This window comes from Myotis yumanensis, unplaced genomic scaffold, assembly GCF_028538775.1.
Source record: "Myotis yumanensis isolate MYYU_CA2020_CCGP unplaced genomic scaffold, mMyoYum1.0.hap1 SCAF_6, whole genome shotgun sequence".
Taxonomy (NCBI): Eukaryota; Metazoa; Chordata; class Mammalia; order Chiroptera; family Vespertilionidae; genus Myotis; species Myotis yumanensis.
Window position 1 is genome coordinate 24,243,907 of NW_027223757.1, and position 25,761 is coordinate 24,269,667.

Sequence of the window (25,761 nt, forward strand, 5' to 3'; positions counted from 1 at the left end):
AGCTCAGGGAGAGTTTCAGTCAGCGAGGATTTATCTCTCATAAAAATTCCCACTGGCTTACAACTTATGCTTTATAGTCATGATAGTGAATTTTAGTTGTTCAAAAGGGAGGTAAATGCTTATAATACGTGGCCATAATGAGTATATACCAAAAACACAAAATAAACATTTCATAATGAGCTCCAGCAGTTCAAAGAAAGATGGTAGAAAGCGCTTCTGCAATGGTCTGGCCTGGAATTTGGTCAAAGTAAGCCACTGAAGAATTCCAGACATAACGTCCTAGCAGAAAACTATCAACGTGCCATCTCTGCATGAACACTGTGGGCAAAGTCTTTGATACAAAAGTCTCTGTCCCATCACCAGGCAGGATGATGACTGATCTGGTATCTCCAGGTCTTTCCCAGATTCAGACCAAAGTCCTGGACCTTAGAATATTCTAAGGCCTGAACAGCTTTGTTCTCTCATTTTCTTGGGCTGGCAGTGCCAGTGAGTCATCTCTTGTCAGTCAAGTAACAAATATTTAGGAAGCCTCCACTATGTATTATGGGCTAGGGACACGGTGAGAAGGAAATAGTCACACTGCCCTCTCAGAACTTAGTCTAGTTGGGAAGACAGACATACAACTACTCAAACAAATGCTTAATCTACAGTTTGGTTGGAGCAAGAAAGGACAAGCTCATGATCCTAGGAGAGCCTAGAAGATGGGACCTAGCCTGACCTGGGACAGTCAGGTCAGGAAATGACACTTAAAGGGAAGGACAAGTAAAGCTGACCAGGCACGGTGATGTGCAGGGAGAAGCTGAGAGCTCACTAGGTAGAAGGAGGAGCCCTGCCTCAGATACAAAGGTGCACTCGCACCTGCACCTGTGCTTTACAGCAGCGGCGTGTGTCATCCACTAAGGCGCTTCCACCAAATGTGCCCTGACTGGTGAAAGAAAAGAGACTACAGAAACAAAACAGGGAAAAAAGTAGAACAGGAAGTCCTGGTGCTAAAAATAGCTGGCAGCCCCAAATGTGAGCGCCTACAACCTGAGTCACTGGTGAAACCTGCCCACAAGCCTAGGTCATTTCCATCAAGCAGTTCAAACACACACACACACACACACAGGCAAAAAACAACACAAAAAATACAAAACATAAAGTAAAAAATATTGCCCTAGCCAGTTTGGTTCAGTGGATAGAGCATCAGCCTGCAGACTGAAGGGTCCCAGGTTCAATTCTGGCCAAAGGCACATGCCTGAGTTGCAACCTTGATCCCCTGGCAGGGTATGCAGGAAGCAGCTGATCAACGATTCTCTCTCACTGATGTTTCTATCTCTCCCTCTCCCTTCCTCTCTGAAATCAATAAAAATATATATTTTTTTAAAAAGTAAAAAATATTCCTTTTGCTTGGTTTCTGACAGCTGAGAACCATGGCTATTTTCCTTAAGTCAGACCAGGCAGCCAACATTAATCTCAAGAAATACAAGGCCCACTCCTTTAATCGCATTTAAAATAAAAAGTGAGGTGATCTGACATAGTGTCATTTATTTCCTTCACTTCACACGACTAAACTACAGGGCATAGCAATGAGTATCTACCTGTCATCTAGTACAGCTGACCCGCATGAATGAACACAGGACAAGGATCCAGTCACATAGGCCCCCTGTCGGGAGGGGACTGCACAGGCCTGAGAGATCAGGAAGCCTTCCTGGAAATTTTCACTCACAAGCAAGTTAAGGTAAAAGGTAGGAGCTCAGACCATAGAAGGTATCTCCACAGAAAAGAGACTGATTAAGAGGCTGGAACAGACAAAAAGAATATGTCGGCAGAAGTGATCAGAAAATGCGGGACATCGGATTACAAATTACCATTTTAAAAACTATCATTGAATGAGCCCCCATTATTTTCCAGAATGTGCTATTATATATTATCTTTAATCCTCACCACCACCTGTGAGCATGATTTTACTAATCTCCTTTGACAGCTGAGAACCTGAGGCTCGGAAAGGTTCAACAACAGGAACATGCCTATTTCCACAGGCAGTGCTTTTTCTGTCACATCTAACTGTCTCTCACCCTGACCTCAGTCTGAATTTCTAATAAACATTGGCAAATGTCAACTGTGGCCACTCACTACTACTTAACCTCATTAAACTTTCCCCATCATATGAACTGGCATCCCTGACAGTGGCAGGTCCTGAATTTCTATAAGTCTATAGTAAAGGGGATCAGAGGCAACAGTTTGTAAGGAGGAAACATCTCTTGAAGTTGCCCTTTTACTTAAATTGTGTGCTTACCTTGTTTTAAAAGGGGCCTGCAGAGATTCTGACACTTCACCCCTCCTCCAAGTCACCCCTTGACAAATGCACTTGATTCCTGACCTTGACGGTAATCCTAAGAATATAGATGTGGCGGCCTCCATACTGTTACTCCCATTGATGATTTTAGGATGACAGGTTCCACTGACTATCTTGCTACTATTTTATTAGGCCAGCACCTTAATTTAAGGATGAATCTAGCCCCAAGAACCATATATATTCAAGATCAAAACTGTGAAAAGAATTTTCCTTGGTTTATACTTCCAGGCTCCATTCTCATTTCACACTCCACCTCCACAATGGACCTGGCATGGTAAATTCTTTGGAATCTAGACAGAATCTATTAGAATTCTCTCACTAACAAAATCATTGCTGGGAAGACAGCCTAAAAATAGAACTTTCATTCTACAGTCAGCAAAAACATTCAGTGGTGTTCTGCTAAGTATTTCAAACACAGTGTCCATGTCCATCTGTGATATGCTCTGGGCCTTTGCATCTGGAGCTGAGCTATAATGGGGTGTGTCTTGCCTTTTGTATCTGGCAAGTCTAGAACATAAACCTAACACAGAGAGTGTCCAACACAACCTGGGCTCTTCTTAAATGCCTTGAAGATCTGAGAATTAAGATGGACTCTCTCAATAAAATTACCTTTGTTGCTATAAAGGTATTAGTTTCTGCAAAAGACAATATCGAGGTACTGAAAAATCACCTGTACAATCTTAGGTAACAATGAATTAAATTTGAACTTGCTCCTGGAGACAAGCTGATATTAGTGGAAATGGATACTCCATTTAACCTTTCAAAAAAATAATGCCTAAGATTTATCGGCTGGGAGATTCTCACCAAATACTTGTGGTTAGTTCCTATGGTTGGAACAATCAGCTGTGTTAGCCCGATCAATTACAGCTCTTAAAATAGCACACAATTTTTAAGCCTTTTAGTTTTACCTAGCAAGCAAATTCCATTATATATGGTACCTCAGGATCCAGTCACATAGGCCCCCTGTCGGGAAGGGACATTGGTTATGTACAGGTTAAATCCTCTTCCTCTGGGACACGGTGATATGTATGGTAATTTCCACTTCTTAATACAGAATGCCTGGGAGACAGTTATACTCACTCAACAGATATTTATAGAGAATCCACTGAGTACCAGCCATAAATTAGATATTATGATCCATGTTCTTGACATCCCCTATTTTCATATAAGTGCTTTGAACAAAACATTATATATAGAGTCTCTTTAGCAAATATAAGTTATACCAATCAATTTGACTTTAAGATCTCCTTCTCATAATAGGGATCTTGGATATTACTGTTTTTCTAAACTATACTTTTGCCTCATTAGCTGTAAAGTTCTAGTGCTAAAACCTTTTGCCTAGGACTAAAATGGCACAAACAAGGACACTGGGAACAGACAATGGCCCAAGTCTTACAGGACAAAAGAGGAAAAGAAACAAGGAAGTGTGTGATAATAATTCTAGAGTGGCATTCACACTTCTTGACACAACACTCCTCTTTGAAAAGCCAAAGATTCATGATTTACAAAAAGGACATTTCAGTTGCTAGATCATCACCTATCCAATAGGAACATAAATGGTAAATGGTAGATTATATTTCATTCGGAAACCTTAACTGGCAGAAATTCTACCTTTGCAGCGGACACGCCAAAATAAGAGAAGCCACTGCAGGCTCCATAAATACACATTTTAACAAAAAGGGAGGGGTGGGGGAGAAGGAGAACAGTTTCTCAGGAGTACTGTGTCCTGATTTCAAGGAGAAATTTTATTCCTTTACAATCCAACCTGCAGTTAGTTACCAAAAGGGACAGAAGGCATTAACTTAGATATTAATAGTCGATTGATAACACCTTGTAAACATACACCTTCATTTCCCCCCCAAAGGAAAGGATAAATAGTATGATGGAAGACACAGAACACAGTAGAATCCCTGGTATACTATTAGGTAAGTGCAGTGTGGCAGAGAGTAATACAATTAATGTATCAGACACATCAAACATAGTACTGTCTCCTTCTGAGTAGCTACCTTGGGAGGACCAATCTATTATTATCAGCATTTCTTATAATTTCTATGTGAGAAAGACCTTCAGAGCCTGTGAAAATTACGTTTGAATGTTAAATTTACCTATATTCAATAATGTCCCATGCACTCTACAAGGTACTTAGAAAGAGTACTCGAATAGTCCTGGCCTATAAGAGGCTTAGTCTAGAGAAGGAGTGAATGTGTGCATAGACAATTTCATTACACTATCAGCCCTTCCCTGACTTCATTTCTATTCTCGCATTCTTTGTACATACTTGTCCTCCTCCACTAGGCAGTTGAACATTCTGAGAGCAGAAACCATGCCAATTATCTCTGCATCGCTGCCACATGCCCCGACAGAGTCATCTGCACAGAGTGAGCATTTAACAGATGTGGGTTAGGGAGGGAAAACGTCTTATTACTTAATCATCACACTGTACTCAGCAAAATTCACCATAAGACAGGTGTGTCTCAAAATGCATCCAAGGGTATTTAGGCACTGCAGTATCTAGTCTCTCCTAAGCCGGTCTGAAGGTCAGCATTACTCCGAGGCTTGGGTTCTGAGGCATAAGAACCACAGCATAAGCCCAACTCACTCTCTATTGCTCTCTAAATGTCATAGTCAGTAATAGCAAGGCAGGTAAAACATTTACATTTCTATCGATTACATGGGAGAGAAATTTCTCCTTCAAGAATCAATCCAGACTACCAGCTCACCAAACTCCTGTCTCACCCCATCAGGTCATTTTAAAGCCATTAATGGAAATCCAGATGGTCAATGGCATGTTCATTCCTACCGACAGGAGAGTACCTACCTAGAAAGATGCTACTTGTCCTTACCCCAGGCAATCCTGGACAGAGCATTTAGCTTACTGAATTGAGAGAGCAGGAATCCTTATTCCTAGTAATGACAGAACAAACGTACTAAGCACAAAAACCTGGTTTGGACATGGTTGGCTGATTAGACCAGGGAGTGGGCAGAAAACAAAGCTTCTGAAGGTTTAACAGTCGCGCATGGGAGATAGCCTGTGTATCATTTTGCTGTGATGCTTTGGAAATAATAATTAAGAAAACAGAAGTACATTAAAAGTTGTAAAAGATGGTATAGGCAGCTAACTGGTGACTGGTAAGAACACTTTTCCACATTTAAGTGGAAAAGGAACAAGGAAAGTGTCTCTTTAAAGAAGGGAAAGAAATTGTCTCTAAATCCAGGTTACTGTGGTCCCTTGCAGGAAAGAGACTGACTAACTGGTCCGTGACACCCTTAAGCACCTTCACCTCAGGACTCTACTGTATCTGACACCAGGAAACAATTAAGGATGGACATAGCAGAGTATGCAAATTCAGAGGGCCACAGCTCTACAGACTAGAGCTATGTTGTCTCATAGTCACATGTGAATATTTAAGTTGAAATCAACTAAAATTAATTAAAATTTAAAAATCACTTTCTTTCAGTTGTAGTAGCTTTATTTCAAGTGTTCCTAGACACATGTGCTAGTGGTTTTCATTAAGAACAAAACCAAGGGGAATTGGCCTTGCATTGGTCTTCTTCAGTCTCTCTTGCCGGAGAGCTGTAGCTGATCCAGGCATACCGCTGCTACTTGTTTTTTAATTATTATTGTATTAAAAATATATGCTTATGTAATTGCAGCTCCCAGGAAGCTGCTAGTTTCTAAGCTGCCCGATCATTTGAGCACTTACCTACACAGAATATTTCCATCACTGTTCTACTGATGGGCAGAACTGGACTTGAAAGTGAACTGCTATTGCCAAAAGGCCAAATGATTTGCTACTCACACTGTAAAGTATTGTGTTTTCATCAAGAGCACACTCTGGCTCAACTGTCTAATTCCTGTGCAAATAAAAGAATCAGTTAAGTCACCTTCCATTCATAATAGTATCATTAGATTCCTGGGGTCATTTGGTCCTTGGATAGAAGCTATGTCCGACAGTAAAGCAAAAATCAACTACGGTACTAAGATTTCTACTGATTAAAACTTTTCTGTATATATATTTTTTAAAATGAAGAAAAAATATACTCTTGGATTTAAAGTAGACAGTTTCAATTATATTTAATAAAAGCAAACTAAGATTCTGTCAAGAGCCAGGAAAAAGAAAGCCAGTAGTCTTCAGACAATGCATTCTATTTAAACACTCATTCTATCATTGCTTAAATATTTACTTGCTGCCATGTACCACACAGAGGAAAATTTGATATCTCTGTGTGACAGAACAATTTGAAAATAAGCTAAAATTTAATCAGCACATAGAAACAACAAAGCATATGTATTCACTTAAGAGAACAGCTTATATATTTTCAGGGAAGGGGACTGCAAGGATACTGGAAAACTTAACATGCAAGACTTAGAGCCCTTCTTCAAAAACGCATGATATTGCCATCTCTGACATTTACAGCCTTGGTGGTGCATAGCCTGGATGGGTCTAAGACGAAGCCAAAGACGATGCAGTACCCAAGCCTTGAGAAGCAGGCAAGCTGCTGCTGCATTTCATCATTATGGAAACAAACACACACAAAATAGCACAAGAAGCAGGCCTCTCCTTCCTGTTCAGGAGCAAAGTTACCATCAGAAGTGATAAAACCTCATGGTCCCCTCCCTGTTCCCTGGCTTTGCCCCCTACAGTAGCACTCCTTGTTTGTTTTCCTTCTCTTCGAGCTCTTGGCATTTCAGACTAGAAAAGGAAATAACATCGTGACCTTCTGCCCATGGAAAGGCTGCAGTCCTAGGTCACTTGATCTAACTCAGCCCTTTCAAGGGAAAACTCACCTCATTTAACAAAAGTCACCTGATGTACCCAAGGAAGGTGGGGAGAGGTTCATTTCAAACTTGATAACTCCTATCTCCTCCCCCTGAGGAGGACAGAGTCCCTGGTAACTGTTTAAGTGATCATGTGCAAATTAAAGCTCTCCGCCAGGAAAGTAGCTCCTGTCAAAAGGCAGCTGATCTGAAACCTACCAAATCTGCTAAAATCTCTTCCCCATTTCAAGTGTACATAGCCCTCGGGTGTGTCAATAACACCATCAAAGTGTGCTAGGAGGTCACAAGCACACACTCCACACAGCATGCACCACCAACACAGTTTGTAAAATGTGCTATAGGCAGCGTGGGAAATGGGCTGGCTCCCACCAAAGGGCAGAGCTAATGCATACCTTTTGGTCTTCTGGAATTTCCATTCTTTTGCTGTTCATCTTCCTCATTAATGGTGAATAAACCAAGGGGAATTGGCCTTGCATTGGTCTTCTTCAGTCTCTCTTGCCGGAGAGCTGTAGCTGATCCAGGCATACCGCTGCTACTTGTTTTTTAATTATTATTGTATTAAAAATATATGCTTATGTAATTGCAGCTCCCAGGAAGCTGCTAGTTTCTAAGCTGCCTGATCATTTGAGCACTTGTAATAGATCCCCTATGGGTAAACAGTGTGCAGACAGCTGACAGATACTACCAGCCAGTTGGCAACTGAGGCCCTGCAGTTCCCCCTCACCTAGCAGCGACCCCCCCCTAAGAGCCCCCTCCCACTGACTCCCCACAGGCACATGTGCTAGCTCTGGCTCTCTCTTACACACACACACACACACACACACACACACACACACACACCTTCCAGAAAAGCCCTATGAAAGGCACGCAGGTTCAGATGCCTCCGTCCACTGCCGAACCTGTTCACTCAGATCCCTGGTTCTCCTTCCTGCGGCAGCACCCTTGCACAATCTTCTTCCTAACACCGCACGAGAAAATATCCAGCACACAGCACGGAGGGGAAAACAGGATCCACTACCATTAGTAGTTGCCCTGACAACCCTGACATGTCCTAATCAAGGAGGGCTGGGAGCGGCTCCATATCCTCCGAGAGAAGAGAAGCCGCAGCCTCCAGGATGCGGGCCCTGGGAACTCACCAGCAGAGGGTTACAGAGTGAGGCGAGGCAGCCAGTCTGCAGGGCAGCTAGCTCCCTCTTCCCCTGAGCAGCGACGGGTGGCAGGCTGGGAGGAGGAATGCAGTTCTGCTTGCACAATCAGCAGCAGAGAGAAAAGGGCTCAAGGCAGGAAGGCCTTTTCTTCTTCTGGGGGCCAGATTCTTCTCTGGCAACAATGTTTGCCAGTCCCTGGATGAAGGAAGGCACGCTGGTACCCGGACAGCTCACTTCACACTGGGTAACACATCCCAACTTTCCGGACATTCTTACAACCCCAGTGTCTGTATAAACACAAGTCTGGCCACACCTGAGACCCTCTAGTGGAGACAGAAAGGAGGAGAACCGTACCTATTTTCAAATCACAATTTAGAATACCCTTTCTACAAGGCGAGTAGATACAAATGAGACTACAACCCTCCAAAGGGAGAAACAACTGCCTGGATTCTATCCAGCAAACTCCCCCGCAACCACCCTCCCTGCGCCGCCCCCCCCCCGCCCCCCCCCCCCCCCCCCCCAACACACACACACAGGCTTCGGGAAAGTCACTACCAGCAGAGCCATTTGCAACACTTGACCCAATTCCAGTCCCATTTTGGACTGTTTTCTCCAAAGCACACAATCATGTGATTATTGTTTTCTGCTGAAATAAAAGCTTTCTCATTTTAAAACTCTTCAGTTCTAGGCTCCCTAAAATTTATGCTGTGTATGAAAGAGGTTAAATTTACAATAAATGACATTATAAGATGCCAACTGTCAAATTCAGAAAGTACTTTTTTTCTTTTCTTTTGCCTTTCACTAAAATTCAAGTCTGCTTAGAAAGTCCAAATCCTCTTGCCCTATACCACTCTTATACTTTTTCTCAATAGTTAAACCTCCAGATCCAGAAGGGGACCTCAGGGCTCTAGGGCAAATGAAATATCCTCTCTAAATCCTTTGTGAACAACTCACTTTCCTGTTGTGTCCCTTGGTTTTCTCTGTGATGTCGGGGTGATGATATCATTTACTTTATTGGATTAAGAGCAAGGATTAAATTAGTGTAGTACTAGCAGTAAGAAGTACTTAATAAATATCACCTGCTTTTATGATATTTTATAATACATTTGTTGTAAACTAGTCCACTTTTGGTGCAATTATTTTCAAGGTGTTTCCAGTTCAGCTATCAACTCCTTCTAGGAATACCTCTATTTTTTATCTACTCATATTGCCAGCCTCAGTGCTGCAAATGTACTAGATGGTTAGCAAATCCATGCTTAAAAAAAAAAAAATTCTTTCCCTCCAAAGACGGGCGTTTAATTAAGTTAACATGTGTTTAACTCTGGGGCTTGAAGAAATGCAGGACATTTCAGACATGGAGTTTATTTAAAATCACATTAATGCATGAGGTAGAGATTTGCAATAGAATAAATGGAGTTTTAGAGCTGAATGGGTGTGAGAAAGCTCCTGAATCAGTGTCATTTTACATGTGAGAAAACCGAGGCCCATGGAGCAAAATTCCTTTCCCGGATCAATGATAGCTGGCAGGAGGTCTGCAATGAAAATGTAGGTCTCCGTCTTCTTAGTCCAGGGCTTCTCCTTAACACAGACATGTGGCCTACATAGTTTAGATTCCTAGATCCGAGGGCAAGATGTGGACAGGGAAGGAGAGGGAGGACCTATGCCTCAGTGTTCCAGATCTTGTTGTTTAAGAAATGAAGTGGTTACAAATTGGTTAAATAATTCCATAATTCTCTGTTTGATACTCATCCTTTTTTTTCGGAATTAAACATGATATTTTAAAGGTTACTATTTTTCTTTAATCAGATGATCAATAAACATAGGCCAATATTATTTTCATATCCACTTTGGTGTCTTTCTTCTAATTCCAGAGAATCGGGTGAGGATTTACACTAGCAAAACACACACACACACACACACACACACAAATATGTAGAAGCTAAACTGTCTTTTAGCAGATGGGCCTAGGTTTAACCTTGACTCAAAAGTAGCCACCACTGCCCAGCCGGCGTAGCTCAGTGTTTGAGTGTCGACCTATGAACCACGAGGTCACAGTTCGATTCCCCGGTGTGGGACTTGCAGGAGGCAGCCAATCAATGACTCTCTCATCCCTGACGTTTCTATCTCTTTTTCCCTCTCCCTTCCTCTCTGAAATCATTAAAAATATATTTTTAAAAAGTAGCCACCATCATGCAAGCCATGAAGTAGTGTGGGGCCAAATAAAGGAATGTAATGATAGCCCATCATCTGGGAATGTGTTCAACTTTATGTCAGATGCTGTGCTAGGTGCATTGGATACGTCATCTTTGTCAGTTACAGTAGCCCTGCAGATCAGGAAACTGAGGCTTAAAGAGGTTAAAGCCACAGTTACGTCACTGAGTCAGGATTAAACCCAGGCCCATCTTCTCTGAAGCCGAGGTGCTTTCATCCCGCAGCCCTGTGAATTCCGCCTCCAGTGCCGGCTGGCAGGGTCCCAGTCACAGCTGTGACCAGTCGCTGGGAAGCAAACAGTCCAAGATCAAATAACCATAATAAAGGAAGGATTTTCCCCCTTACCCGTGAAGTACACATTTCTCACCTCATTTAACACAAACAAATACATTTGAGATTAGTTTCATAAATACTCAAACCCAGTCTTTAATGGATATAGGAGTTAACTCTTAGTTAATTGCAGGAACACTGTGGGTTTGACCTGGTGGGGGCATGGGGCTACAGTCTTCTCCCTTTTATATTCTGATCCAAAACAAAAGCATATATGGAAAGGGGGACAGTAAGTTAAATTTAAGTGTCCCCACAAATAAAAGATATACTACTCTAAATTCTTTCTCTCTTTCCCAACACTAATAAGCATTTTCAGTTTGATGTGGTACAACCGGCCTTGCGTGTCACCTGCAGATACAGAACCTTAATTCAGTTCCCATAGGAACTGGTGTCTGCAGACTCCCAAGAGTCAACTGGGTTTTGCAATTGTTTTGTTTACATTGTTAAAATAAGAAATGATGTATTAATGAAGACTTTGTACAAACGAGAGAAATGAGACACTGCGTAGTGCAGAAGGGTAGATTTTACAACTAGAGTGCCTTCATACAGGGGAAAAAATGTTTGCCGTATCATCATGAAATGTACTCACAATCACAGGTGAAATGGTACTACTTTTCATCACTATGAATGAAACAGGCCGGCAGGCCTTGAACAACTGCTGTTCCCAACTCACCCCACCCCACCCCCAGCCCCAGCCCCACTCCCTTGTACACAATGATTTGTGTCTGTCCATCCACCCTGGCTACCTGATACCTCTGGCCTAGCTCCAACCCCTGAGGTGGGTGAATATGGAGCAGAGTCAAACTCGCTGATGTGCAGGGGACATCAGCTCATGACTGGGGCCTGGCTGTCACAATGTTATATAAATGACTAAATGCATGTAGGCACATGCATGCGTGCACACACACACCTTCAGGCTCTGCTCACATTTATGCTTCCTAAGCCCTTATGTTCTGACGATAAAATTGGAAAACAGCATAGCTCATGAGTGAATCCAAAAATATCCTCTTGCAGAGAGAAATCTGTTTAACCAGTGAGAAACATACCCAGGTTTTCCCTTCTAAATGCCTAGTGAGCTGTACAGAAACATAACTGAAACGGGAAAGAGCCTGATTTGTACTCATTGAGGACCATAGTTGAAAACAGAAATTATTACTGCTGCATCCAATGACCAGGCACTGGTAAATTAAATTTCTAGATACATGTAATTTAATGCCTTGTCAGCGGAAAACAGAAATGCCAAAATGTATCTGCACATTTCTACATTAGAGGAGTTGATTAATAAGTCTTCAAATCTACTGGACTTTAGGAATCTTTTAAATACTAATGCATCTCTCTAAACTGCAATTTACTTCTAGCAAGAGTTTTTTAAATCCACATTTTAAAGCAACTTAAAAACACACACCCTGTTATGGTTTGAAAATGACAAAGCCAGTGCAGGTTGACGTGGAACCAAACAACCCCTGGGGAACAAAAAGGGCCGCCCTGCTGGGTGTCTGTCCTCCCCATTCTTGAAGTTAAAGGGTTTCCTAGAACGGTACTACTTCCCGATGGCTTCTGTGCCATCTTCAAGCACATGCAGAGCTGCCAGCAGGCTGCTGGACAAAGAAATCCTGCCCCAAGAAAGACTGGCCCTTTGAAAGGAAAAGAAAAAGGCAGGTTTGCTTTGATCTTCATTTTACCACCTTGTGTTAACAGGCACATAAGGAAGACAGTAAATACTACTGTAGCAGTGACAGGCCATCAATGAAGAGGTGCTAGTCCCTGCCGTGCCTTTTGTTCCATTTCTATAAATCGCTGCTGCATGGTGAACAATGTGCTCTGCGGCAGAATCCATTTTCCCATGTCTGCTCCACCACCAACAAATGTTAACCCCAAGGGTTCATTTATCTCAACGTCAGGTGTGGATACTAAGCTTTCTTTAAAACCCTTTCCTGAACGTTAGGCATCACTAGCTAAGTTGCATATACTATAAAGTGCCACATTCAAGTTTAACCCAGGAACAGACGTTAGAATGCCTGTGGGCCCTCCTGTTCGTTATTCTCACTGATAAAGATTTATTCATGTACATTACATGAACTCTTGAACTTGACAAAAGTCAAAATGTGCCCCATAAGTCCTCTCCTCTAATAGTGACACCCTTATTAGGTTAGATATCTAATTCTACAGATTCAAAATGAGGCAAAGAAATCAACTGCTGGGTTCAACAGAATCATCAAACAGATATCCCACGACTGTGTTCTAAAAGTGATCTAATTCATCATTGGTCTGTAAGCAGTCCCATGCTGTTTTATTTTTGAGCCATCCTATTAGAAAGATTAAATAAAAAAAACATAACCTAAGAAACAGTGGTTCCTTGTCTTGCTTTAGGAGTCGCAAAATCATGTTAAGGATGCAAAATGAGGGGCTTTGGGGATGACATGAGAGGGGAGGCAGCGGCCAAATGATAATGTTCACCCACTAAACAAAGCAAGGGGAGCCACTCAGGGGTGTTGATGACTGAAAGTGTGGCCCAAGCAGGCCAGTCTGGCAGCTGGAAAGGATGGGCTGGAGGAAGAAGGAGTGAGACTTGAGAGAATAACCAGTTACGTAACTACGTTGTCCAGGTGGGGAAAAGGGATCTCAAGTGATGGCCAAGGGACTAGATGGCAAAGACAAGAGTACAAGAATCCCTCACGTTTTTTTAACAGGCACCCCCAGGCAGCGTGGAAGGCTTATTTCAGGGGGTGATCATGGATACCAAGTTCCTGCAACAGTTCAGGTGAAAGCTGGAGAAAGGGGCAAGAGAAAGGAAAGATGATGAATAAGAACATTTATTACAGATTTAGAGGAGAACAAGGCCTTATGTTTGTAGATTAAACAAAGCTGAGAGATGCCTAGCATCAGGTCCAAAATGATCTCAACAGATCAAAATAATGGGCTATAGCTAAAAAGATTAATTTAGTGATACATACGAACACCTCTTTTATAAAATATTTTTTTATTGATTTCAGAGAGGAGTGGAGAGGGAGAGAGAGGGATAGAAACATCAGTAATGAGAAAGGATCATCGATCGGTTGCTTCCTGTCCGCCCCCTACTGGAGATCGAGCCTGCAACCCAGGTATGTGCCCTGACAGTGATCTCCTGGTTCATAGGTCAACACTCAACCACTGAGCCACACCGACGGGGCTGAACACCATTTTTTATACCATTTTTTATATTAAAAAGTACAACTGCACAGGTACAGCATGAAGACCTCCCCAACCTCCAGCAGGTACAGGAAGGAGGGTCTTTGGACAGCAAGATCACTGCACTTGGCCACCGTGATGAGGCAGTAAAAATCCTAACAGTATCATGGGCGCTATCAGCAGATATCCAGAATGCTGAATGAAGGGAACAGCCTTCTGTAGTTTCTGGTCCTCAGATCACATGGTCTGAGCTAGAGACTTCAAATGGAATGATTAATTAGAACACATTCAGAAGAGAGCAAGCTAGGACTGATCACAGGATCATTTGAAAGAAGAGACATTTTCCTCTGGAGAAATAAGACAAGACTCTGAAGGAATGAAATAACTGAATTAAAGGTTAATGTGTGGAAGGATTGCTACTTTTTGTGTAGTTCTGGGACTGATAATTGGAAGTTAGCACATAACAAGCTGCGCTTTCCATCACTGAAGACAGCTGTGCACATACACCCATCTGGGATGAAGTGTTGCGTTCATGCATTGTCGACAGACTGGATTTTTAAATCTCCAGAGTCTCTTCTGATCCTGAGATTCCATGACCTGATGAAAATGGGAACTGGAGCTACATGTCCAGGGGAAAACAGTCAGGCAGAGAGAAAAAGCCTACGAGAGATCAGACAGCCTCCCTCTTGCTGTCACTGTCCCTCTGCACTTAGACCTCCCATGACTACATTTGAAGGCAGGTCCATTGTATTGTTTTACTCGTTCAACTGATGCCCCCCAGAGGTTTCAGACTTAAAGCTAAACAACAACGGAAGCCTCACTGGGTGTTCTGGTTAGAGGGGGGCCACGCTATGATTCCTGCACCTGCGGCTTGCAGACTTCCTCACTCTCTCACCTTCCTGCCACTTAAGGAAAACCAACTATGTGGAAAACTCTAGCAAGGGAGGTAAAGATGAGTAAGATATATAGGTTTTCCCTCAATGACACAACTTTGAATGGATGGATCACTAAGGCTATGTGACTTGAGAGATGACATCTAAAGGTCTGTGTGAGAAAAGCAATACTGAAGAATGGTAAACCAATTCAGTTTATTACTTTATGGTCACATTAAGGAGAGTGACAGCCAGGGGTCTTTAGGCCAGTAAAGAATTGGACAGGTGAAGAACAATATGGCTTAGAATGTATTGAGACATTTCCCCAATCCTGTCCTTAGATACTTTGCTGCTCTTCCCAATTCTTTCTCCTAAAACTCTCTGAAATTAAAATTGACATCAATAAAATTTTTTTTTCAATTTAGGAAGGTTTAATATCCTTTGTTTTGACCTTAAAATTAGATTAAATTATTTTAAAATTTTCTCTTAAAAATAACTAGGATGTCTTTGCATAATTTTGGGGGTAAATCCTTGATTTTCTGAGGGTCAATATTTCAGTCATGGTTCTCATACAGTTTTTTTTGGTTCTGTTTCTCTGGAGAAAAGTATAGTTAGTAAATATATATATATATATATATATATATATATATATATATATAGATTTATATTAAGAAATAATGGTTATTACAACTGTGGAGGCTGGCAAGTGCAGAATTTGAAGGGAAGGCCAGCAGGCTGAAGACTCAGGTAGGATTTCTATGTTATAGCCTTGAGGTAAAAGACCTTTTCTGGGACTTTTTTTGTTTTTTGTTTTTCTCTGAAGGCTTCAGCTGATTGGATGGAGCCTCAATATTATTAAGGGTAATCGCCTTTACTTAAGGTCAACTGACTATAAATGTTAATCTTATCTGCAAAATGCCTTTGCAGCAACATCTAGATTAGTGTTTGACTAAAAAACCAGACACTGTGGCCTAGTCAAGTTGACATCAAATTAACCATACGGTCAGTGACCCAAGAGAGATTAAGATGCTCTATTCCCATACTAAAATCAACATGCTGCAAATAAAAGCATGCCATTCCAAAATCTAAGGTCTACGTGTCAATGATCAGATTCTTCACTAAAAACTATTTTCTCAAATCACTGCCCAATATTGCAATGCTCTATTAAAATAATATTCATAAACTGGGGTCAGGGCATTGCAGAATGGACCCATTAACACCCCTGTTTTCATTAATGACATCTTACTGAGACTCCAATACAGGTCAGCTTCAAAGCATTACCATATAAATCCTTTTATCACTATATAAACCAAGCAGTCTGATTGTCTCAACATTAAATGATTTAGAAAGTAGAGTAATGAGGACTTAAAAAAATAAAAAAAACCTTCCTTGTTGTCATAGAAGAAAACTAAAGTATGTAGACATGTGGATGAGGGTGGAATAAAACATGTTTTTCATAAGAAAATAAAGTGTGTATGAAGGTTTGAGGTACAAAACTTTATATATGGTAGTTACTGATTCATTTGATAACTAAAGTCAATGCTGACAAAAAAAAATTATATACAGTTCTCCAAAATAGTTCTGAAATCAACATAGAGGAAAGAAATATCTAATTGAAATGCCAAATTATATAACCATAGTGGGTAAGTTTGAGGCTTGGTCATTTTCATTCTGTTAAAGGCCCACACTGAAAAGGATTAGCATATCCACTTAATTGTCATCAACCAACCAAAACACCCAAAGCCTTAAGCTAAATTATACAGATAAGAGACAAATATACTTAGGATTAAATAGCAAGCCCAGAAGCTTTTGAAATTTTCAACTGCTAAGCCAAAAAGATTCCTAATGCATCAATAATTGCTTTTAAATAAGATATGAAGCATTAATTTCCAAGAACTAGATATACAATATGTTTATCTTGTTTTAGTCTTGCCTAACCTCAAGCCATTGAGATTTTAGGGGGCTTTATATAGAAACTAGATGCCTGTTGCAGGAAGATTCCTGCAAGAATAGGGCTTCCTCCAGCCGATTCCTGCAAGAATAGGGCTTCCTGAAAACAGAGCGAAGCAGAGAAGGGAGTGAAGGCCACCTAGGCGGGCTTTGCTCCCTTCTCCGCTGCCTCGCTCCCTCCCTTCCCCGCTTAGCTCTCGGCTCCCTCCCTTCTCTGCCACCTGGGCTCTCTCCCTTCTCCTCCGCTTTGCTCCCTTGCCAGGTCATGGATCTGGGGCCCAGGGCCCGAGGGCATCCTCGAGTGCTGCCGGCCCCGCCTGCAGTATGCAAATTAGCCACCATCTTTGTTAATTTGCATATTGAGCTGATTAGCCAATGGGAGGCGTAGTGAAGGTACAGTCAATTACCATGTTTGTCTATTATTAGATAGGATAACATCTCAGAAGGATGAACAGGTTGATAAGCACACTTAGGACTACCCAAACCTCATCTCTAAAACCCTTTCACCTTTCACATCCAAGTTTTAAGCCCCTGCCTTAAAATTCATGTGAATTTTAGACAAGCAATTGAGGAAGCATTATAATCACGAAGGCGTCTTTTCCCAAACTTTCCAAAACACCACAAATGGACCATTTTAACCTTTTAGCATAATGCTACACTCCCATTGTTAATGGCACTAAAATCTTTGATGTATTAAAAAGGGACTGTTCCAGACACATGCAATATTGCAGTGAAGAAATCAAATTTATGCCCTAGCCGGTTTGGATGAGTTGATAGAGCATCAGCCTGCAGACTGGAGGGTCCCAGGTTCAATTCCGGTCAAGGGCACATGCCCAGGATGCTGGCTCGATCCTCAGTAGGGGGGATGCAGGAGGCAGCCAATCAATGATTCTCTCTCATCATTGATGTTTCTATCTCTCTCTCCCTCTCCCTTCCTCTCTGAAATCAATAACAATATATATTTTTTTAAATATTTCTTTAAAAAAATCAAAATAATAAAAATTTCTCCCTCTCAATTTTTTATTTTATTTTTTGTTTTTTTGCTGGAGACAGTACTACCTGGTTGCTATATCCACATCGGCATGCGGGAAGTGACTTGTCCTAAAACAAGCAGCGCCCATGTCCCTCTGGAGCCCAGGTACAGGCTTCATCCAGCTCACTGGAAAAAGACCTTGTTCTTGTTCTCGGTTTACCAACAAAAAAGAGGGAGGTTTACATAACCAAAAGATGTGCTTTAAATAAACTGCAAATTATTTTATGAACATGTTTCCCGACAGGTTCATCCATAATAGAAAACAACAATATGCTTTGTAAAGCAAAAAGTCATTGTACACTTCACAACGGTTGGGAATGCCCAGTTCAGGTGTCTGAACTCCATCCACCTGGTTTCTTCTAGTGTTAAGTGTATCAATATATGATAATACTATCTTATTTTTATTAATACATTATTTTTACTGAAAAATTATATAAATTTAAATGTTTCAAGGGTGGCTGAAGGCTTATTTGTGAGCCAATCACCAGATTCAGAATAGCCTTTTGCTCCTCCTCCTGACATCCTGGGCTCCTACCTTCTCTCTTCCAAAACCTTGAAGGCTTACATTCTCTCGAGGGTGCCTCCCTGAATCCTCCAATGCTGTCACAATGAAGTGTGGCTCTAATCATAGAAATGGTTTAAATTTCTGTTGCACAAGTTGGTTGATGATTGGGACCATTTTTTCTCCATGATTTTTTTTTAGTGAGTAGCAGGCCAATGCCAATGTTGGACCTGATCAGTTTGTAAATAAATGGAATGACACTCTCAAATTTGACTACTTTAGTTACAGTGGGACCACCAAAGACTCAATCAGAAATGCCAAACTAGAGTTGTTCCCTGTGAGGTTTCACTGGATTATAAGACCATGTGGTTTTTCTATTCAAAAGCAATATGCCCTCCCATAGCTCTCCTAGACTAAAAATAGTTCCACTCCCCATTTCTCAATTTATTTCAATGCTTTCTTTCTACTGTAGAGCCATCTCTTCTACTTCTATTTTAGCTCCTGACACTGGGAGTTATGCAAAATCACTTTACAAAGCATATACTAGTAGATATACCTTTCTACATATATAAGAGCATTTTCACAGAGAAAGTAAGAGGTAGAAAGCCACTGTTGCAAAATAAATTTCTGGGTTTATTCTAGTGTCAAGTGTGTTAATATATAATAATATTACTTTGTTCTTAAAAATAAAACTTTATTGAAGAATTATATAATTTTAATATTTTAAGGACGGCTTAAGATACATTTGATTAATCAATTAACACAGTGTCTACTATATAAGGAAAATCAGAGGGCATTACTCAGAGCATCTAAATCCACAACCCACCCAAGGAAGTGATATATTTTAAGATTTAATGTTATTGAACTTTTAAAGAGATAAAAATCTAAATTAAAAATTGAACTGGACATTATTTTCTTAGGGAGAAAAGTCTCTCACCCACCACATGCCCACACACATGATAGGCCTTGTAAATGAGCCTCTGCAATTTGAGAAAGTCTCTTCTAAAATTGGTGACTAACAAATAAGATGGCTTACTGATATTTTCTTTTTCGTTTATGTACTTTGAAGAAACCCCAACTGCTTGCTTCTCATGAAAGTCGTGCAGACGCAAGCTGTATACACTTCCTCTATTTTCCTTGTACAGAAACATATTCAATGAAGTGACAGTGACTGGTTTAAAGTCAAAATAGATCTGGGACGTCCATCTTTGTGGTTTAAAGGGAATGAAAGTATACCCTAATGATTTAAAGTGTGATAATTCCATAGCAATAAGATTTTAGGACGCAACTTAAAATTTGGAACTATGATAGAGTAATACAAAACAAAAAACCTGCGAGCACCATAGAAATCCAAGAAAAATAAGTCAACATGGTTTGGCATGGGTGTCCAACTCAATCACAACACAATCTAAGCGCCTCCCAGGGAGCATGTAACAACCTTCTGCTGGAACACCAGTACCTTTTGACAGGTGAAAAGCAATATGTAAAGGTAAGAGTTTGCCACAAAACAATGGGAAAAAGTCATCTGGGCACCTCAACGAAGCATTACTAGCTTTGGGACTTGAATTTCAAAAGGGACAAGTTTAACACTAACTTGTAGCCTGAACCTCTTACAATTTTTATTTGCAGATATTCGCAGACCCTTAGAGCTAAGTGAGACCTTAAAGATCACTTTTTAATTTAGAAAAATGCAGTGAAATGTCATTACCAAGATCATAAAGAAAACCCATGTTTTTCTACCACACAGCTTGCTAAAATGAGAAAAAGCCCAAATCCAGGTACTAAGTCATTTCTCCAAAGGAAAAGCAACAAAATGCACAAATTACAGGTATTAACTATTACCTGTGCACGAATATTTTTAGTCTCATGAATTAGTCAAAAGCAGCTTTGAATTTGGTCTCAATCAGCAGCCTTTATAAAAATTACGTTATTGAATTAGCTCTGCACACTCCCTTTCCACTGTTACTGGGCACCAACATAAAATTAAATATACAAAGCTTGGGCAGAGGCAGTTTTGTGAATATCAATCAATGGAACTATTCAAAATAATAACCTGAATTGTTGGGAAAATTGGACAGACATATGCAAGAAAATGAAACTAGACCACCAACTTACACCATACACAAGAATAAACTCAAAATGGATAAAGGACTTAAATGTACGACAGGAAACCATAAAAATTCTAGAAGAATACAAAGGCAACAAAATCTCAGACATATGCCAAAACAATTTCTTCACTGATACAGCTCCTAGGGCAGTTGAAACTAAAGAGAAAATGAACAAATGGGACTACATCAAAATAAAAAGCTTCTGCACAGCAAAAGAAACCATCAACAAAACAACAAGAAAACCCACCTCGTGGGAAAACATATTTGCCAACGTCATATCTGATAAGGGCTTAATCTCCAAAATTTATAGGGAACTCATACAACTTAACAAAAAGAAGACAAACAATCCAATCAAAAAATGGGCAAAGGATCTAAATAGACACCTTTCAAAAGAGGACATTCAGAAAGCCAAGAGACATATGAAAACATGCTCAAAGTCACTAATCATCCGAGAGATGCAAATCAAAACAACAATGAGGTACCATCTCACACCTGTCAGAATGGCCATCATCAACAAATCAACAAACGACAAGTGCTGGAGAGGATGTGGAGAAAAAGGAACACTTGTGCACTGCTGGTGGGAATGCAGACTGGTGCAGCCACTATGGAAGGCAGTATGGAGGTTCCTCAAAAAATTGGAAATGGAACTCCCATTTGACCCTGTGATCCCACTTCTAGGAATATATCCCAAGAAACCAGAAACACCAATCAGAAAGGATATATGCACCCAGATGTTCATAGCAGCACAATTCACCATAGCTAAGATCTGGAAACAGCCTAAGTGCCCATCAGTAGATGAATGGATTAGAAAGCTGTGGTACATCTACACGATGGAATACTATGCTGCTGTTAAAAAGAAGGAACTCTTACCATTTGCAACAGCATGGATGGAACTGGAGAGCATTATGCTAAGTGAAACAAGCCAGTCAATGAAGGAAAAATACCACATGATCTCACTCATTCATGGATAATTAAGACCATTACAAACTTTTGAACAATAATAAATACAGTGGCAGAGCTGCCTCAAACCAATTGTCGGACTTCAGTGGTAAGGCCAGGGAGGGTTGGGGGACAGGAGGGAGGGGAGTAAGAGATCAACCGAAGGACTTGTATGCATCCATATAACCATAACTAATGGACATAAGACACTGGGGGGTAAGGGTGGGCAGGGGCTTGTCAAGGGTGGGGGGGGGGGGGAAGGACACATATGTAATACCCTTTGTAATGCTTTAAGCAATAAAAAAAAAAAAAAAAAAAAAAAGACTAAAAAAAAAAAATAATAATAATAACCTGAAAAGGACTTGACGTCCTCTAGTGGTGAAATGGAAACTTATTTCCAAGACCATTATTTTTTTCAGTTCTCATTTATTACCTCTGGCGATTGAAAAATATATGTGAAAGAACTGTTCATCCTGAAGAAGAAAAAAAAATTCACCACAGGGCAAGTTATTTGACTAACTTTGAGGAGGAGATAAATATATGCTGAAGGACATATGGTTTTTAAAATGTTAGATTTATATAGTACCTTTCAATATTCTTAACAAATATCTTGTCTTACAGGCAGTATAACACTAATGTTCAATCCATCTTTGATATACACACATACATATGTATGTAATTATGAACACATTATGGGTGTTATTTTAATAATTATCTGAGATTCTAATATAAATTGCTCTGCAATTAAACCAGTCTTTGCACAGGGACACTAAAACTAAGACATTTAGGAATGGACTTTACCTGATAAGAACTAGATCTAAAAAGGGAATAAAATAGATCCTTCAACAAATGTTGCCTCCCTGGAAAAAAACCACCTCTCTACAAACTTGTGATTGTTTAAAAAAAAGAAAAAAGACTTGCAGCAGTTGGATGTGTATGTGAAATATGTCCATAAGAATAAAGTACTGCATTGAGGTCCTATGTGTACAGGTCACATGTTTTAAATATATGGAAAACTTAAGTTGTTAAAATGCAGGCAATCTGCACTTATTTGATCAAAATATTGCTATCTGGATTTTAAAAAATATATTTTCTCCTTTGCTCTTTCTTTGGCCCCTGCTCACACAGGTGCTTCTGAACACTAAAAACATTAATAGTAATCAAGAGCTAGGGGGAAAAAATACACCACAGAAAGATGTGGGCCAGAAATAAGTTTTAGGTAAATTATAAAGAACAGTTATTCAAAAGGCCATGTAAAAACTGTTCCTTGGAACTTGAAGTGTCTAGGCAAAGATATGAAACAACTGTTTTCTGTGAAGAAGATGGCAGCCAATTAAATTCCCATTTTCATAAAAGAAACTATTTCACTGACAGCCACATGGTTGATCTGTATGTCAATTGTTAGAAACCTTGGTTCATTAGGTAACCTGCCCAGGCATTGAATAGGCTAGTTTGAAATTCACTCATATATGAACAAGTTGTTCATGGGCTGGTTCTAAAAAGTATGTTGTTTTTTGTTTGTTTAGCACAAATGGGCATGTATTCACTACCTTGAACAATTTTGTTTCAGAAGCACCATTTGCATTCACAGTGAGGACGCTGCCCTCCTGTTGCCCTCACTTGGGTGAGTCTAACCCGGGGCACCCAGTTCATCAAGTTCTCTAAAGCAATTACAAAAGCATCTCCCTTAGCCACCCTTTCCCCACCCCAAGCCAAAATAATGATCTACAAATCTTTCAAACCACACTCCTGGAAATAGCATGACTTCAACGTAAACAAGCTCAAGACACCTTGTCGGACTAAACCGCGGGTATTTTGCCTGGAGGGATGAAGTCATTAGACTTTAGGTGTCCCATCTCTTCCAAGCAGAGCAGATACTATTATAGCTTTTCTGGACCTTTCACATTAAAATAAGCACGCCATCTAAATCAATAATACCTTTTGGTAGGGTGGGGCGGGGGTGAGTCTTACATTTAGGAAACAGTTGTTTCCGATTATGTATGTATGTAAAGCAGCAAACGCGTTGCAATCTGAATTTCTTTTAAAAATAAGAAACTGCCTCGCCGCCCCCATTTCAAGTGCAGGAAGGTACCAGAGTTTACCAGCCAAGAACAGAATAAAAGAAGAGGGGACTAGGAGAGAGGGGCGGGTTTGCAAGACAGTGTCTCCAAAACAACCTATCAGGAGCGCAAAAATCGTCCACCTATAGGATGTGGGGTGCGGGGGAGACGCGAGCGCCGTCCCCGAGTGTGCTGCGGAGGCTGTGCGTGTTGGGGGCGGTCCCCAACACAGAGCCCTCGGGGTGAACCACCCTTCTCACCCAGGGTTGGTGTATGGACTTGGAACAGGAGCTCAGAGGACCCTTTCAAGTCCCGTCTGAGCACGTCGAGCCCCCACTCGCTGGTCCCCACCATCCAGCAACCAGCCCCTGCCCTCCTGCGCCCGCGACCTCAGTCTTTCTGGGACGCGGGTCGGAACTGCGGACCCCAGGGCGGGGGACGGGCACGGCTCACCGCATGTCCCCCGCGCCCTTCAGCACCACCATCGTCCTCAACGCACACAGCCCCGAGGAGCTGAGTGTGACCCCGACACGGAGGAGGGGGAGGGGTGCCCAGGAGCGGAGAATCCTGCCCCTCGCACCTGGCCCAGGACTTTCCGGCTGGTTGTTTGGTTTGGGGTATACGATTTCCCCATTCAACTCGGCAGGTGGGAGGGGAGCAGCCACCGTTTCTCCATTTCCTCCTCCCGCCCGCGCTCCCTGGCGCGTTTCCACCTGTTGTGGGAAAGTCGCGGTGAAGCGCCAAAGGGCGACCGGAACCGGGCCCGCGGTACTCGGGCACCTCCGGGCCGGGCGGTGGCGGAGGGCCGGGGGACTGTGCGCTCCAATCCCGGGTGCGCAGAGATCGGGGCGGCCGTTCCCCGCCGCGGCCCCGCGCGGGCAGAAGAGGGGATCGCCGACGCCCCGCGCGAGCCCACCCACCGGTTTGCTGGCCCCTGTCGCGCCCGCTGGACCCCCGCCTGCCCGCGCTGCGCAGTCACCTGTTTCGCTCTGCACAGCGCCATCGCCATCGCTGCCCCTGTGGCTGTCGCCGCCAGCTCCTAGCTCCGCCATGGTGCTCGGATGACGCGTCCCGAGAGCCGCTCCGCCCTCTTCCTCGGCTTGGCTCCCGCCGGCCCCCGCCTCTGGGGCCCGCAGTCCAGACAGGTGAGCGCTGTTGAGGAGGGAGGAGGCGCGAGCACAGGCGAGCAGGAGAGGCCTGGGACCCGGCGCGCCCCCTCGCGGGCAGGTGTGGCGTGGCAGCGGCTCTCACTTGGATGCCACAGGGTCTGGGCTGCGAGAGCTGCGGGCGGAGCCAGGCACCTGGCCCCGAGCTCCTGGCCCCCGCCGCGGACCGCAGCCCACTCCGGGAGGTCTGGAGCGGGGTCAGCGACTCCGAGTGGCTCCAGGATCTGGGACAGAAGAAAGCAGATCAGCCCAGGTGAGAGGAGGACATCGGGACGCCCAGTTCCACCATGAACTTTGAAGCAGCCAGGTCAGTTTTGAAGTTCATAGTGACAGGGCAAAAAGAGTACGAGGCCACGTGGAAAGCCGAAGTACACAGGCGGGATTCCAAGCTGGGATCCGGCCTGGATCTGCTTTTCAGGACGCCATTGCTGCTGACCAGTCTTCTCACCGGGCCTATGTGTCTGACGAGCCCCAGGGCATACAAGTTAGTGAAACTTGTGCCCAATGATGTGGCTTTTCTTATTCTTGGCTTCTCATTAGTAACTACCTTGTGACTTCCGTCCAGCTTGCTCAGGAAGACCAGGAAAAAGGCAACATGCAACAGTTTCTCTCTCTCTCTCTCTCTCTCTCTCTCTCTCTCTCTCTCTCTTAAAGAAACAGATTATTAAGTGAGGAGATACCAGTTTCTGCTCCAACAGACAAGTACAGGATAGCAACAAAATGCTGAGGGGAAAAATATGGCCTGCAAAAAATGGAAACATAAGGAACAAAATTGAGCAGCGACCAGTTCCGTCTAGCTACACAGAAATGCACTCCCACAGCCTGGGCTGGTTGAACATAACCAGAAAGTTCCCAGCAGCTTAAAACCCTCTTAAGGATTTCAGCAAAATCTATTGGACGCCCAAGTGTGCCTGAGAAGTGTTGGATTTCTTGCTAAAGTGACAATCCCCACCGTTCTTTAATGAAAAACCTGCCACTCTGAGCCTAGGAGTGGACTGCTTTTATTTGGTTTACTGGTTCACTAGCTAAGTAGAGGATTTGATTAAGAGACACTTCACCGTGGTGTACTTAGGGATTTTCCCATAATGCCATTTCTACAGTGGATTAGGCAAACTGATCACATTCAAATCACTTGTATCAGACTTCTAATAAAAAT

At 42.2% G+C, this 25,761-nt stretch overlaps 1 protein-coding gene and 1 long non-coding RNA gene across 8 annotated transcripts in view; one reads left to right on the forward strand and one right to left on the reverse strand.

Moving 5' to 3' along the window:
- The window catches only part of MAP7 (microtubule associated protein 7), a 138,335-nt gene extending 113,792 nt beyond the window's left edge, over positions 1–24,543 (reverse strand). For 4 of the 6 annotated variants that reach the window (XM_070417760.1, XM_070417758.1, XM_070417755.1 and 1 more), the window contains exon 1: positions 7,511–7,802. In XM_070417760.1, the coding sequence (XP_070273861.1) occupies positions 7,511–7,643 (133 nt within the window). In that variant the 5' untranslated portion in view covers positions 7,644–7,802. Of the gene's footprint in view, positions 1–7,510; positions 7,804–24,418 lie in introns of those variants that run through there. The other 2 variants (XM_070417756.1, XM_070417754.1) reach the window with 2 other exon arrangements.
- A 128-nt stretch (positions 24,544–24,671) lies between these two features.
- Positions 24,672–25,761, forward strand: part of LOC139012196 (uncharacterized) — a 53,726-nt gene continuing 52,636 nt past the window's right edge. For both annotated transcript variants that reach the window (XR_011471827.1, XR_011471829.1), the window contains exon 1: positions 24,672–24,912. This is a non-coding gene — a long non-coding RNA (uncharacterized lncRNA). The remainder of the gene's footprint in view (positions 24,913–25,761) is intronic.